This window comes from Natrix helvetica, assembly GCF_964273705.1.
Source record: "Natrix helvetica genome assembly, chromosome: 9".
NCBI classification, from domain to species: Eukaryota; Metazoa; Chordata; class Lepidosauria; order Squamata; family Natricidae; genus Natrix; species Natrix helvetica.
Genome location: NC_138560.1, coordinates 8,810,598 through 8,823,555, shown reverse-complemented (window position 1 = coordinate 8,823,555; position 12,958 = coordinate 8,810,598). Strand labels below are relative to the sequence as shown.

At 44.9% G+C, this 12,958-nt stretch overlaps 1 protein-coding gene across 1 annotated transcript in view; it reads right to left on the bottom strand.

The window, feature by feature from the left end:
- NFKBID (NFKB inhibitor delta) overlaps positions 1 to 9,871 on the bottom strand; it is a 33,745-nt gene extending 23,874 nt beyond the window's left edge. Inside the window, exon 1 of the mRNA XM_081962677.1 lies at positions 9,806 to 9,871. Within this exon, the coding sequence (XP_081818803.1) occupies positions 9,806 to 9,827 (22 nt within the window). The 5' untranslated portion in view covers positions 9,828 to 9,871. The remainder of the gene's footprint in view (positions 1 to 9,805) is intronic.
- Positions 9,872 to 12,958: the final 3,087 nt, after the last annotated feature.

The following is a 12,958-nucleotide window of genomic DNA, read 5'->3' as shown; positions in this document are numbered from 1 at the left end:
TCCTGCCTAAGCAGGGGGTTGGACTAGAAGACCTCCAAGGTCCCTTCCAACTCTGATTGCATTGCATTGCATTGCATTGCGTTGCATTCTGTTCTGTTCTGTTCTGTTCTGTTCTATTCTATTCTATTCTATTCTATTCTATTCTATTCCTTCAAGAACAAGTTGGGTATCTCAGCCCCAAACAATCCGTTCCACCTTGAAACTATTGATTGATGCCTTTTTGAGGCCCTTGCACGCACGCACGCACACACACACACACACACACACACACACACAGAGAGAGAGAAACAGCTGGTTTCCAGTTCTCATACCGGCACCCGACTCTACAGCTGGAGGCTCCACCTTCTCCCAAAGCCCCTGGCCGTCTCCTCCCAATGTGGTCTCATCATCTCCCTCTGATAGAGCCATGAATTCACGTCCCCCACCCTGCAAACGGCCAGGCTAAGAATGGATTAAAGCAGCACCTTTCTCAAGACCTCCTGGATCGAGTCTTAACAGCCACGGAAAGCCCTGAACCAGCGTTTTATCCTCCCTCCCCCTCCGCCCCCATTTTTCCTTGCTGCCCTTGTCAGAGTTCAGTTCTGTTGGCGAAGAAGAAAAATCACCTTGCTCTTCATTTCTGCCCCGTGAATCATGGTTGCCCTCTCGCTGGCCTTTAGCCTCATCCCCTGTAATGTTCCATCTCAGCAGGGAAAAAAAAGAGATGTTTTCCAAAGCAGGTGATAACAGTCCATCTTCCACCCCCCCTCCCTCTTTCTTTTTCCTAAAAGCAGACCAGCGAGCGCTAATAGGGAAAGGAGGGCAGATATAAAGAATAGCAAACCTGTTCACAGGTTGGTGCCGTGGTTGCCTGGCTGACTTTACTAAATAAACCCAGAACATTGCTTCCGTGATGGAAGACATGACAGCGTTGGGAGGAAGTGAAGTAGAAGAGACGTTCAAGCAGTCGTCAGGCTTATCTCTCCACTAAAGCAAACATTTCCGAAGCCACAAGTTCAGGTTATTTCCGATTGCTGGTATGTGGTACATAAGTCATTTCTAGAACGAAGCGAGCTTTGTGCAGAAGGGAATAGCAGCACTCGATTCAGCCAGGTCCTCGTGCTAGCAAGGGGATTGGATGTAATGGGAAGGAAGGGGTAACCCTGAGGAACGGGAAGAAGTATCCCAACCAAGACAAGGATCAGATGGAAGAAATAGGAGTCCAGAGCAGAAATGTAGTTTAAGGGGCTGCCACAAACAAGAGGGAGTCAAGCTATTCTCCAAAGGACCTGAGGGCAGAACAAGAAGCAATGGGTGGAAACTAATCGAGAAACAACCTAGAACTAAGGAGAAATTTCCTGACAGTGAGAACAATTAATCAGTGGACCGATTTGCCTCCAGAAGTTGTGAATGCTCCAACACTGGAAGTTTTTAAGAAGAAATTGGACAACCATTTCTTGTTTGAGGAGGGGGTTGGATTAGAAGACCCTCAAGGTCCCTTCCAACTCAGCTACTCTGTTAAGAAAATATCACTGTCCTTAGAACTCATGAAGCTAAAGGGACAGAGGGGGAAACACACTCACTTATAAAAGTCTATTATTATAACCTTATAGTAAAAGCATTAGCTTACCTGTCTTTGCTTTCCAGGTTTAAACCACCTGACAGTTACATCCATCCCATAAGACCCTTTGGCCTCAACAGAGCTTGCAAGTTTTAGCTTAAATGCAAAGCTCAGTGGCAGCTGGGAAGTATAAATTGGATGGGAAAGCAGGGAAAGAGAGGAGAAGGGGCAGCAAGGGAAGCCGCAGCTGTAAATGTTATAAATGAATAGACAGAGAAGCAGAAAAGGATGAAGTGGCAATAGAAAGAGGCAGTCCTATTCCATTCCCCATTGCTTTGACAGAAACAGGAGGAGAAGGAGAAGAAAATGTAGAGATGACTTTGGAAGAGAAGAACTGCAAGGGAAGTGAAACAAGAACTTAGTCCTGGGGAAGTGGAAAATGTGAGAGAGACATTCAAAGTAGCCTTGCCTCGATTCTCTTTGGTGTAAGATGCGGTGAAAGAAACGCTGACCAGTTTTCAAGGTTCTCCTATTATTTCCCAGAACAATACAGTAACATCTGGAGTCCTTGTGGTGTCTCTTTCCTGACCAGGTCTACAAAAAATAAATAAATCCTTAGAATAAAATTTCCCCATCTTGGCACCTTCCTGGGACACCAAGGCTTTCTCTAGAATGGGCAACAATCCTGGAAATTAGGCAATGAAGGAGAGTAGAGGTGGGAAAAATACTCAGGTTGAACAACCGAGAAGCAGACAAGAGATGATGGATAGATGATATTAGTGTGAAAGCAATGAACAGGCATCTAATCATCAGCGTCTTAAGACATGTGCCTCTCCACACAGGTGTAACTTTCACATCCTTGACAGTGTCCCCCTTTTCACTAAATCTGACTGCAAAGTTCACACAGATAGAGAAGACACGGTATATGGATCCCTCACGACCTACCAACACCGAAGATGTAACAGGTTTCATTAGGCATTTCATTTCTTTTTTAAACTCCTACTTCCCTTAAAAAGCCAAGAAGCTGGCATACAACCCAGAATTATTACCTAACAGATTAACAGATTTTGAAGGGACCTTTTAGGTCATCTAGTCCAACCCCCTCCCCCCCCCCCAAGCAGGAGACCCTACACCATTTCTGACAGATGGCAGCCCAGTCTCTTCTTGAAAGCTTCCAGTGATGAAGCTCCCACAACTTCCAAAGGCAACTTCTTCTGTTCCATGGGTTGGTTGTTCTCACTGTCAGAAAATTTCTTCTTATTTCCAGGTTGAATCGCTCCTTGTTCAGTTTCCATCCATTCTTCCTTGTCTGCCCTTCAAATGCTTTGGGAAGTAGCTTGACCTCCCCTCTCTGTCGCAGCCCCTCAAATATTGGAAACAACAATCCTTAGAAAACGACAGTACAGGTAGTCCTCGACTTACAACTGTTCTTTTAGTGACCAAGTTACAACGGCACTGTAAAAAAGTGACTTGGGGCCATTTTTCACACTCGCAACCATAGCAGCATCCCCAGGGTTGTGTGATCAAAATTCAGACAACTGACTCATATTTATGACGGCTGCAGCGTCCCATGGTTACGCCATCCCCTTTTGCGATCTCCAGCAAAGTGAATGGAGAAGCCAGATTCATTTAACGGCTGTGTTACTAGCTGAACAGCTGCAGCGATTTGCTTAATAACCGTGGCAAGAAAGGTCATCAAACAGGACAAACTCACTTCACCGCCTCACTGAGCAACGTAAATTTTGTCCTCAATTGTGGTCGTAAGTCGAGGATGACTTGTAATCATTAACAAAGGCGTAATAGAGAAACAAATGTTAAAGCCACTTGAAGTCGAAGGAATACCCTTTTGCAGTGTTGCTCTACCATGACAGCTAGAAGGGGTGTGGACTTCAACTCCCAGAATTCCCCAGCCGGCTTGGCTTCTGGGAGTTGAAGTCCACACCTCTTCAAGCTGTCAAGGTTGCGAAATGCTGCCCTTTGGATTTTCCCTTGCCTGCATGAAACAAACTGTTGAGCAAGGAGAAAATGTTATCCTCGTCTCCTTGCAAGCAGAAAATCATCCTTTGCAGAAGGAGGTGTAGGGAGTTATCACCCAACCCTCTCCTAGAAGAATGAAATATTCCAGGAAATATTAAAAAGGCAGAATATTATACCTTGCTGAAAGAGAAAAGGAGAGACATGGACTTAGAAAGCAGCCCCCCCTTGTTCTGACCGAGGCTTCCCGAGAGCATGAAGCAAACTCCTCATCCCGTCAAAAACCCCTTTTATTAATTGACAGTGAATTCTGCTCATTCACATCCAGCAAAGTCTTTCGAGGGAGGATTTACAGTCACAGATCTTATCTGGCTTGGAGAGCTGACAGGCCGATATTTGCAAAACTTGGCAAGGAGTCTTGGAGAGTCACAAGGCAATTAAGCGAACTAATTGTCTCCTGCAAACTCCACTCTCCTTTCGCTCCTCTTGTATTTCCTCTGGGAGGGTCCATTCATTGTGCACCTGTGGCCTTACTCCCAAGTCGACCCTGGTTCTTTAACTGTTCCCTTCGTCTGGCAACACTGCGCATGCACGCACTGGGAACAGGCTCCAGCTGTTCCTCTGCCTCACTGATGTCTGACTCTGAAGGCAGCTGATAACTTTATAGTGTGGGGACCAAAACTGGATCCAGTACGTTCCTTGGGGACTTTAGGAATCTGGTTGGTTGGCATTCTAAATTGGACAGGGGAGAAGAAGGGGAACCCCTGGCCCGGCTGGCTGAGAGTGATGGGGACGGCAGTCCGATTTAACCAAGAAGACACCTGGAGGGAGACGGCTGTACCCGAAAGACATTTGATGGCTTCTGTTTTCAGCAGGGGGTTAAAATATTTCTGTCTGAAAAAGAGCTCAGCTGCAGAAGCCAGAGGGACTTTTTAGCACTTTAAATGTCACGATGCTAAGTAAAAATAAAGCAGTCCTGCGGCTCCTAAAAGGACAGATCATTTTAAGACTCCTTAAAGCAGTGTTTCTCAACCGTGACAATTCGAAAATGTATGGACTTCAATTCCCAGAATTCCCCAGCCAGCATACGCTGGCTGGGGAATTCTGGGAGCTGAAGTCCACCCCTTTTTTTTTGAGTTGCCAAGGTTCGAACCATTGCCTTAAAGCTTATTTCCAAATTTCCTGTTGTTGTTGGTTTTTTTTTTTTGGCTGAATAAAGTCAAGGGACAAAGAAAGGGTTACAACATCCCAAATCCCTCTTGGGACACTCATTTAACTGATGAGCTTTTCTGCCTGGCATAAAAAGTAGCCACCCCTGTGATCACATCAAGTGCCTCGCCACACTTTCCATGGATAGAGGCCGAGGCAAACGGTCTTCACTATCCTCTAAAGCACACTAAAAGATCGGTCAATTATAAATAAATATATATTAGCTTTTTTTTTTTTAAAAAAAAAAACAAGTTATAATTTTACATAGGGTGGCTTGTGGCCCATTGAAAGACGTTTTACCCACAGGTGGTATTCAGCAGGTTCTGACCAGTTCTGGAGAACCAGTAGCGGAAATTTTGAGTAGTTCGGAGAAGCGGCAAATGCCACCTCTGCCTGGCCCCGCCCCCATCTATTCTCTGCCTCCCGAGTCCCAGCTAAATCGGGAGGGAATGGGGATTTTGCAGTGTTCTTCCCCTGCCACACACACCGAGCCATGCCCACAGAACTGGTAGTATAACATTTTTGAATCCCACCACTGGTTTTACCTAAACGACAGGGATGGCTCAAGGGAAGACCCTCCTTGTTCAGAGACTGAGTAGCTAAGTGAGCTCTAGGTAGTCCTTGGTTTATAACCATTTGTTTAGTGGCCATTTGAAATTACAACAGAACTGAAAAAAAGTGACAGGATAGGTAGGATAGGACAGAATTCTTTATTGGCCAAGTGTGATTGGACAGACAAGGAATTTGTCTTTGGTGCATAGGCTCTCAGTGTACATAAGGAGAATATAAATACATTCATCAAGAATAGAAAGATACAACGCTTAGTGATAGTCAAGGTTCCTAATAAGCTATCAAATCGTACTAGGAAACAAATAAAAGCAACATAAATGGAAAGATACAAGCAACATGATTATAGTCATAAGTGGAAAGAGATAGATACTAGGAAGGGAGAGGAGAATAATAGCAATAGTCTTAGTAAATTAAGACTTATGTCTGTCTTTACACTTATGACCTCTGCATCATCCACCCTGAAATGGTATAGGGTTTCCTGCCTAAGCAGGGGGTTGGACTAGAAGACCTCCAAGGTCCCTTCCAACTCTGTTATTCCTTGTTCTATTCACCCCATTATGTGATCAAAATTCAGGCACTTGGCAAAAGGGCCCCTATCTTACAATGGTGGTTGTATCCCAGGGTTATGGGAATCACCCTTTGTGTGACCTTCACAAGCAAAGTCAAGGGGGAAAGCTTCTTTTCCCTTAACCACCGTGTGATTCACTGAACAACCAGGGCAAGAAATGTGTGACTCGGTTAACAACGACCCGTGCTTAAGCCAGGGGACATTCTGATTCCAATCTGGTACACTGGGGTCCCATAACACCAGGTTGTTGTTTTTTTAAAATAAAACAAATAATGGATCATTTTAGAAGTAGAAGGGTAGAGCCATCTCTCCGCCCTTGAGCAGATTTCATGAAAGAGCATCGCAAGTGTATTAATCTTCCTGGCTAGGGGTGGGTACGGTGGGAGGAAGAGTCTGCCACGCAGCACATCAAATTAGATCTCCTAAAAGAGGATTCAGTGACTTAAGAAGGATAAGGAAAGCTGAGCCCAGGACGTAAAATCCCTCCCAGCTGGCGGGGGGGGGGGAGTAAGCTGAGTCTTCTAAAACCGACGGTCGTTTGCTTTAAGAGGCTGGTGGGGGGAGGCTCGTTTTAGGAATCCCACGGAAAGCCCCTCTTGCGTGGGCCGCGACACAACCGTCCCTCGAGACTCAGGGTGGTCCCCCTTAAAGAGCAACTCGGGGCATTCCTGGGCAAGCCGTCGGGGAGGGGGTGTGTGCGGCCGGTGGGGATTCCGGTTAGCCAGCGGGGCGCGACCGGCAGGGGAACCCCGATCGGCCCTTCGTCTCTCGCCCGACACGGGTGGTGCACAAGGACTCACACACACACAAGCACACCCTTCGGCGATGCGAGCCAGGCCAAGCGTGGCCCGCCCCCGCCCGCGCGCAGCATGGAATCCCCAATGACGCGTCAGTGGGGAAACCCCCCCACCCCACCCCTCGGATCTTCTTCCTTGGTTGAAAGGAGAAGCAGCCGGGCGATTGCCAAACGTCGGACTTGGCCAGATTTAGGATGTTGGAGTGGGGGGTGGGGGGAGGGTGAGGTGAGGATAGACCCTCCCTCTCTCTCTCTCTGCCCCCCTCCAAGCCCTTCGCCATCACTGGTTGCCCTACAGCAGGGGTCCCCAAACTTGCCAACTTTAAGACTTAAGCTCTGCTGGCTGGATAATTCTGGGAGTTGAAGTCCACAAGTCTTAAAAGTTGCCAAGTTTGGGGACCCCTACCCTAAGAGTTAATGGATGGGATGGTTTTAGTTTAGCAAGAAAGATCTACGGGGAACAGCATAACAGAGCTGGAAGGGACCTTGTAGGTCATCTAGTCCAACCCCCTGCCCAAGCGGAAGACCCTACACCAGAGGTCTTCAAACTTGGCAACTGTAAGACTTGTGGACTTCATAGCTGGCTGGAGAATTCTGGGAGTTGAAGTCCACAAGCCTTAAAGCTGCCAAGTTTGGAGACCCCTGCCCTAAGAGGTAACAATGGGGTGGCTTTATCGTAGCAAGAAAGATCTACGGACAACAGAATAACGGAGCTGGAATTTTCTTTGTTTTTCCTTGGAAGGACTTTCTCTTCTCATCCAAGAAGTTGCTTCAGTTTTGAGGTATTTGACTATAAGAATTGAATTTTGACTTATTGGACTGTCAAAGAACTGAAGAAGCTTCTTGGATGAGAAGCGAAAGGTCTTCAAGCAAAAAAAAAAAAACCACAAAAAAACAAAGTCCAGCTGCCTTTTGAAAAAAGCACCTTTGGTTTCCCCTAACAACTGAACCTCAGGACGAAAGTCTGTGGAGATTCTCAGTCATCCAGACAATCCATGATTGTTCGAAAGCTGCTTTTTCAAAAGGCAAAAGGTTTCAAAAGGTGTTTTCCTTTTTTTTTAAAAAAGGGGGAAAAAGTTATAGTCCAGTTGCCTTTTGAAAAAAGCATCTTTGAATGAACCTCGGGACAATCTCTGTTTTCACCTCTCCTTTCCTTCCCAGGTCCTTTTTCTGTATCTCGTCCTGTCCTCAAAGTTGCCAACTCATCAAGCAATAAAAAGGAGGAAATGCTTCTGTGCTTTGAGGGTCTTTTCTGACGCTACTAGCAACACTTCACCCATAGATTCCTGGGTGGGCAGCTTTTTCCAGCCCACCAGCAGGACATGGCTAAATTATCACGTTAGGAACCAAAGGGTGAAATATACAGCTGGGTTATTACTACCAAAATTTGCTCCATTTCCCAACTTCTACTGAGACGAAATTAAGCGCCCCCTCCCCACATAAGCCTTACAGAGGCCCTAGGAAAAGAAAGGGATAAATTAATAACTTCGGCTTTAAAGATAGGAAGGGAAACAACAAGAAGCATATAAATATGATTAATCATAATTTGAGCCTGGCAGGACAATGGAAGCTTTGCTTCAGGCTCCAATCAACTAATTATTTTAGGCAAGGATCACTTAGACGGTGCACTTAGGAGGGAGCATTTAAATTTTCCAGCACAGAAGTGTTCTCTCCTGGCATGTTTAAAAATTCTGTAGCAGCACGACATGAACAAAAATAAAAATACAAAGGCTGCATCTAAATAACCCTTTCTCCTGCTTCTGATTTCTGGAGAGCGGTGGACTGTGCTTCCCAAATTATTTCTTTCTTCCCTGGCCGGGGGAGGGGGGGGGCTGACAAGTGTTGTGGGCACAGCGATTAATGATGGGCATTGAGAGGAGCGCATGTTGGGAGGCGTGCAGAAGACTCGAATCCAAGCTAAGCAACAGCTGGCAGTGGAGGGGGAAAAAAAAAAAAAAAACCGACATTCCTTTTGCCCAAAGCAAAAATCAATGAACCTCTCTCTGCAGATCGGAGAACTCTATTGCAAGTGGGTTTTTTTTTTGTTTTTTTTTTGTTTTGGGCTGGTGTTTGGATCTTAAAACAATATTCTCACTCGCAGAAGGTTAGCCTATTCAAATTGCAATGTTCAATGCACTTACGGATAAGTAAACCCAACTGGAATAAAATGGGATATATACATACATATGTTTGACACCGTGCAGTAGAGTTTGACTATCTCCAGGTGAGAGAGAGTGGGAAGGAGGAAAAAAAAAAACCCCACCAACCCCCTTTTCACCAGATGATTAATATTTGATAGGCTGATATTAAAGGCAGAGGCCTGAATCCATTAAAAAGAGATTTCAGCCCTGGATGAAATTCTTTGAGACCCGTCTCGGGAGGCCAAGAGTCGCTTTCGGAAAAATAAGATTGGAATATCACACAAAGCCCCCAAAGGCGTTGGACTAAGATGTATCGTTAGCAAACCCTCTCCTCTGCTCTCCGTCACAATTTTCTGAAAGCATTCAGTGTCAGACTTCTTCCAATCTTGCCTCTAGACCCAACATCCACCAGGGCTGTGTTTTTCAAACTGGGCAACTTTTAAAATACGAGGAGGACTTCAAACTCCCAGAATTCTCCAGCCAGCAATACTGCCTGGGTAATTTGGGGAGTCGGAAATCCGTACGTCTTTTAAAAGTTGCCAGGTTTTGGGGAAAAAAAAACAAAGCAAAAACACTGTCCTAGCAATTCAAAACCAAATAGCGACAGCACTTAGACTTATATACCGCTTCACAGTGCTTCACAGCCCCTCTCTAAGCGGTTTAGAGAGTCAGTGTGTTGCCCCTTCCCCCAACAATTTGGGTCCTCAGATGCTGATGATAATGACTTTTGCTTCTTCAAACAGGCCCAAAGTTCAGCGAAAAGGGCACTTGGCTGAGACTAGAGAAATCTGCTTGCATTGTAGCTGCACCCAGACAAGAAACGCCACCAGGAAACTGAATAACTACTACACAACTATAGCGAGAACTTCAGCTGCAGCTCTGAATTCTTTCTCAGCTCTATTCTAACCGGAGAACCAGAGATCTCCATCTCTTAGGGCAGCCAAGGGATTGTATCCAAATCCAGCCAGGCACTTTGGGGGGGGGACAACCGAAATATTTTCGCCTACCTTTCGGAAATCTCATTCCCATCTCTAGCCCTCGTGGGGCACCAGTGTTGTTGCTGTCCTCCGCCACCTTCCTCCACCGGCGTCTTAAGTCAATGTGCGGCTGTGAGAAAAAGCACGCTTGAATTTTATCTGGAGGAAGCCGAGCTGTCGTTTATACCAGGGAGAGGAAGTGCTTGTACAACCCATTGGGAAGACCCATGCCCCTCCCACTACTAGTAAGCTGCTTGGGACTCTAGCCTGCAGGTGAATCACCGAAGTATCTTTGGCACAGATAAACAATGCTGTGGATGAATGGGCCGGTGGGGGGGGGGTGGGGATTAAAAGTTCAATTTGCAGAATTTCCAAACCAAAGGGGCATCGTTTCTGTTTGTAGTTTTGTAGTTTGTAATGTCAAGGTTGGCAATCAAGATCAAGTGAGATAGTAATGCTGCTCTGTAAAGCCCTAGTAAGACCACACCTAGAGTAGTGCATCCAGTTTTGGTCCCCACACTATAAAAAAGATATGAGGACTCTAGAAAAAGTGAAGAGGAGAGCAGCCAGGATGATTAGGGGACTGGAGGCTAAAACATACGAAGAACGGTTGCAGGAACTGGGTATGTCTAGTTTAATGAAAAGAAGGACTAAGGGAGACAGGATAGCATTGTTACAATATCTCAGGGGTTGCCACAAAGAAGAGGGAGTCAAGCTATTCTCCAAGGCACTTGAGGGTAGGACAAGAAGCAATGGGTGGAAACTAATCAAGGAGAGAAGCAACTTAGAACTGAGGAGAAATTTCCTGACAGAACAATTAATCAGTGGAACAACTTGCCTTCAGAAGTTGTGAATCCTCCAACACTGGAGGTTTTTAAGAAGAGATTTGATAACTCTTTGTCTGAAGTGGTGTAGGGTTTCCTGCCCAAGCAGGGGGTTGGACTAGAAGACCTCCAAGGTCCCTTCCGACTTTGTTAATCTATTATCTTCTCACCTGCATGGACTCTACTTGTTAGAGGTGATGATGGCGATTAGTCAGAACGTAACTGGAGGACATTGTGTGGAGGCCGAATGGGTAGCAATGACAAACCATGATTAAAGCAGGAGATCGGCTTCTCCTTATAAGGATGTTACACCAGAACGTATCTCTTGCTTCCAAATTGCTCTATTAAATATTTCCCCATGCACAGAGATCTTCAACCATCTTCTAACTTAACAGTTTTCAAACATTTTCCCCCTCCCATGAGGAAAATAAACATAGGGTCTCATTGCAATCTTCCCTTCCAAAGGTCTTAGTTGGATATATTTCATTCACACACACACACAGGAGATTTTAAACCATTTCCCCATTCACATGGCTTTCACATGTTTTTCCTCTTGGGAAGGAAATAAATTGGGTGTCTCTTTAGACTCTTTTCCAAATGGCCCTGTTGAATATTTTGTTTGCATGGGCTAGGCATTCCAAGCTTTGTTCTATTTTAACAACTGTGAAACTTTCTTCTACCAAAGGGGAAGAAAATAAACCAAGGGTCTTGTTGGAATATTCTATCCGCTTCTTTGCTAGTCCATAAACGATGGTGGGAGTAATACCATATGCTAAAACTGTCACTGCGTTAAATGTTTGCTAGTCGAACTGAACTGAATAGTTACTGAAAGAGTTATTGCGCAGGTCATAAGCCTTATCTGACAATGATTTATTGCGCATGCTTAACATGTTTATATACATCACACATTCCAGAGACTTCTTCCCTTTTGATCTTTGTCCGTCTGCCAGAAAGCTGGGAGACAAACTGCTTCTTGCCAAAATGTAACAATTAGATAGATATGTTTATTTCCTTATTTTGTTATTTTTGTATTAAAGTTTGTTTTTTAATTAGAACTTGTTATTGGACTTCATTTTCGCTTCTTAAAGAAAATGCTGTTTGGAAAAGCCGCGGTCAAAGACTCACTAGTTTAGGGTGAAAATTTCCCCCTGACAAAAACAATGGCTGGATCCCACAGCCTTTTCTTATATTAAGAATGGCTGGGAGTTTCGCTAGACCTAAACCTTTATGTTTAGACTACAGGCAGTCCTCAACTTACGCCCATTCATTTACCGACCATTCAAAGTTACAATGGCACTGTAAAAAATGACGTATGACTCTTTTTCAAAAGGCAAAAGGTTTCAAAAGTTTTTTTTTTTTTTAAAGTCCAGTTGCCTTTTGAAAAAAGCATCGTTGAATGAACCTCCGGACAATCTCTGTTTTCACCTCCCCTTCTCCCCTCACTCCCTTCCCGGGTCCTTTTTCTGTATCTCGAACTGTCCAAAAAGTTGCCAACTGATTAGGGGACAATGGAAAACAGACGTGTGCAAAGTGACAGGACACAAAGCAACTCTTGCTAAATTAACTCTAGGCTCCCTTTTTGAACATCTATATTCCTTACTATGCCAGGGCGGATATTTTGACAAACTGTAAAAATCTACAGATGGGTTCATGAACGAGTTGACGAAGGACGTTTGCTGAGCTCGCATAGCATGTAATCTCAACAAAGAGAACCTGCAATGGCTTATCTTAGAAGGTCTTAGTTTAGTCATGCTTTGATGGTGGCTGAAATCTCAGCACACACTCCAATGATAAATCCCTCAAACCCCATTTTAGCCTAGCCTGGGCAGGTGGTAGAAACCCAGCCTAATGCATTTCATTTTAATAATATTTATTTCCTCCCCTTGAGCGGAGATTTTGGCTAGAAACGTCGAGCTGTGTTTTGAAATGGCTTTTCTTCTCAGAAGAACAAGTGAAACACAGGCATTTCCAACTGTCCTGTACCATTTAATGTGTACTCCTAAAAATAGAACCGATGAATTAACAGTTTGGGCAACTCTAATTTTACTTTAGGCTGCGAGAGCTAAGCTGCAAAACTTTAGATGTGCAACGGGGAAGGGGAAGCGTTCTGACAGAGGCTTCCCAAAATCACGAAGCAGACTCCTTGTCCTGACAAAACCCCTTTTTATGAAGCTAATGTGAATCCCTCTCATTCTGATCCAGCAAAGTCCCAGCAAACGGTCTTTCAAGGGTGGATTAACAACCACAGACCTTATCAGGCTTGGAGAGCTGCCAGGCCTGATCTTCCAAAGGCAACGCTGTACAAGAAAATACTTGGCGAGGAGTCTCTGAGAGTCACGAACAAATCTTCACACTAATT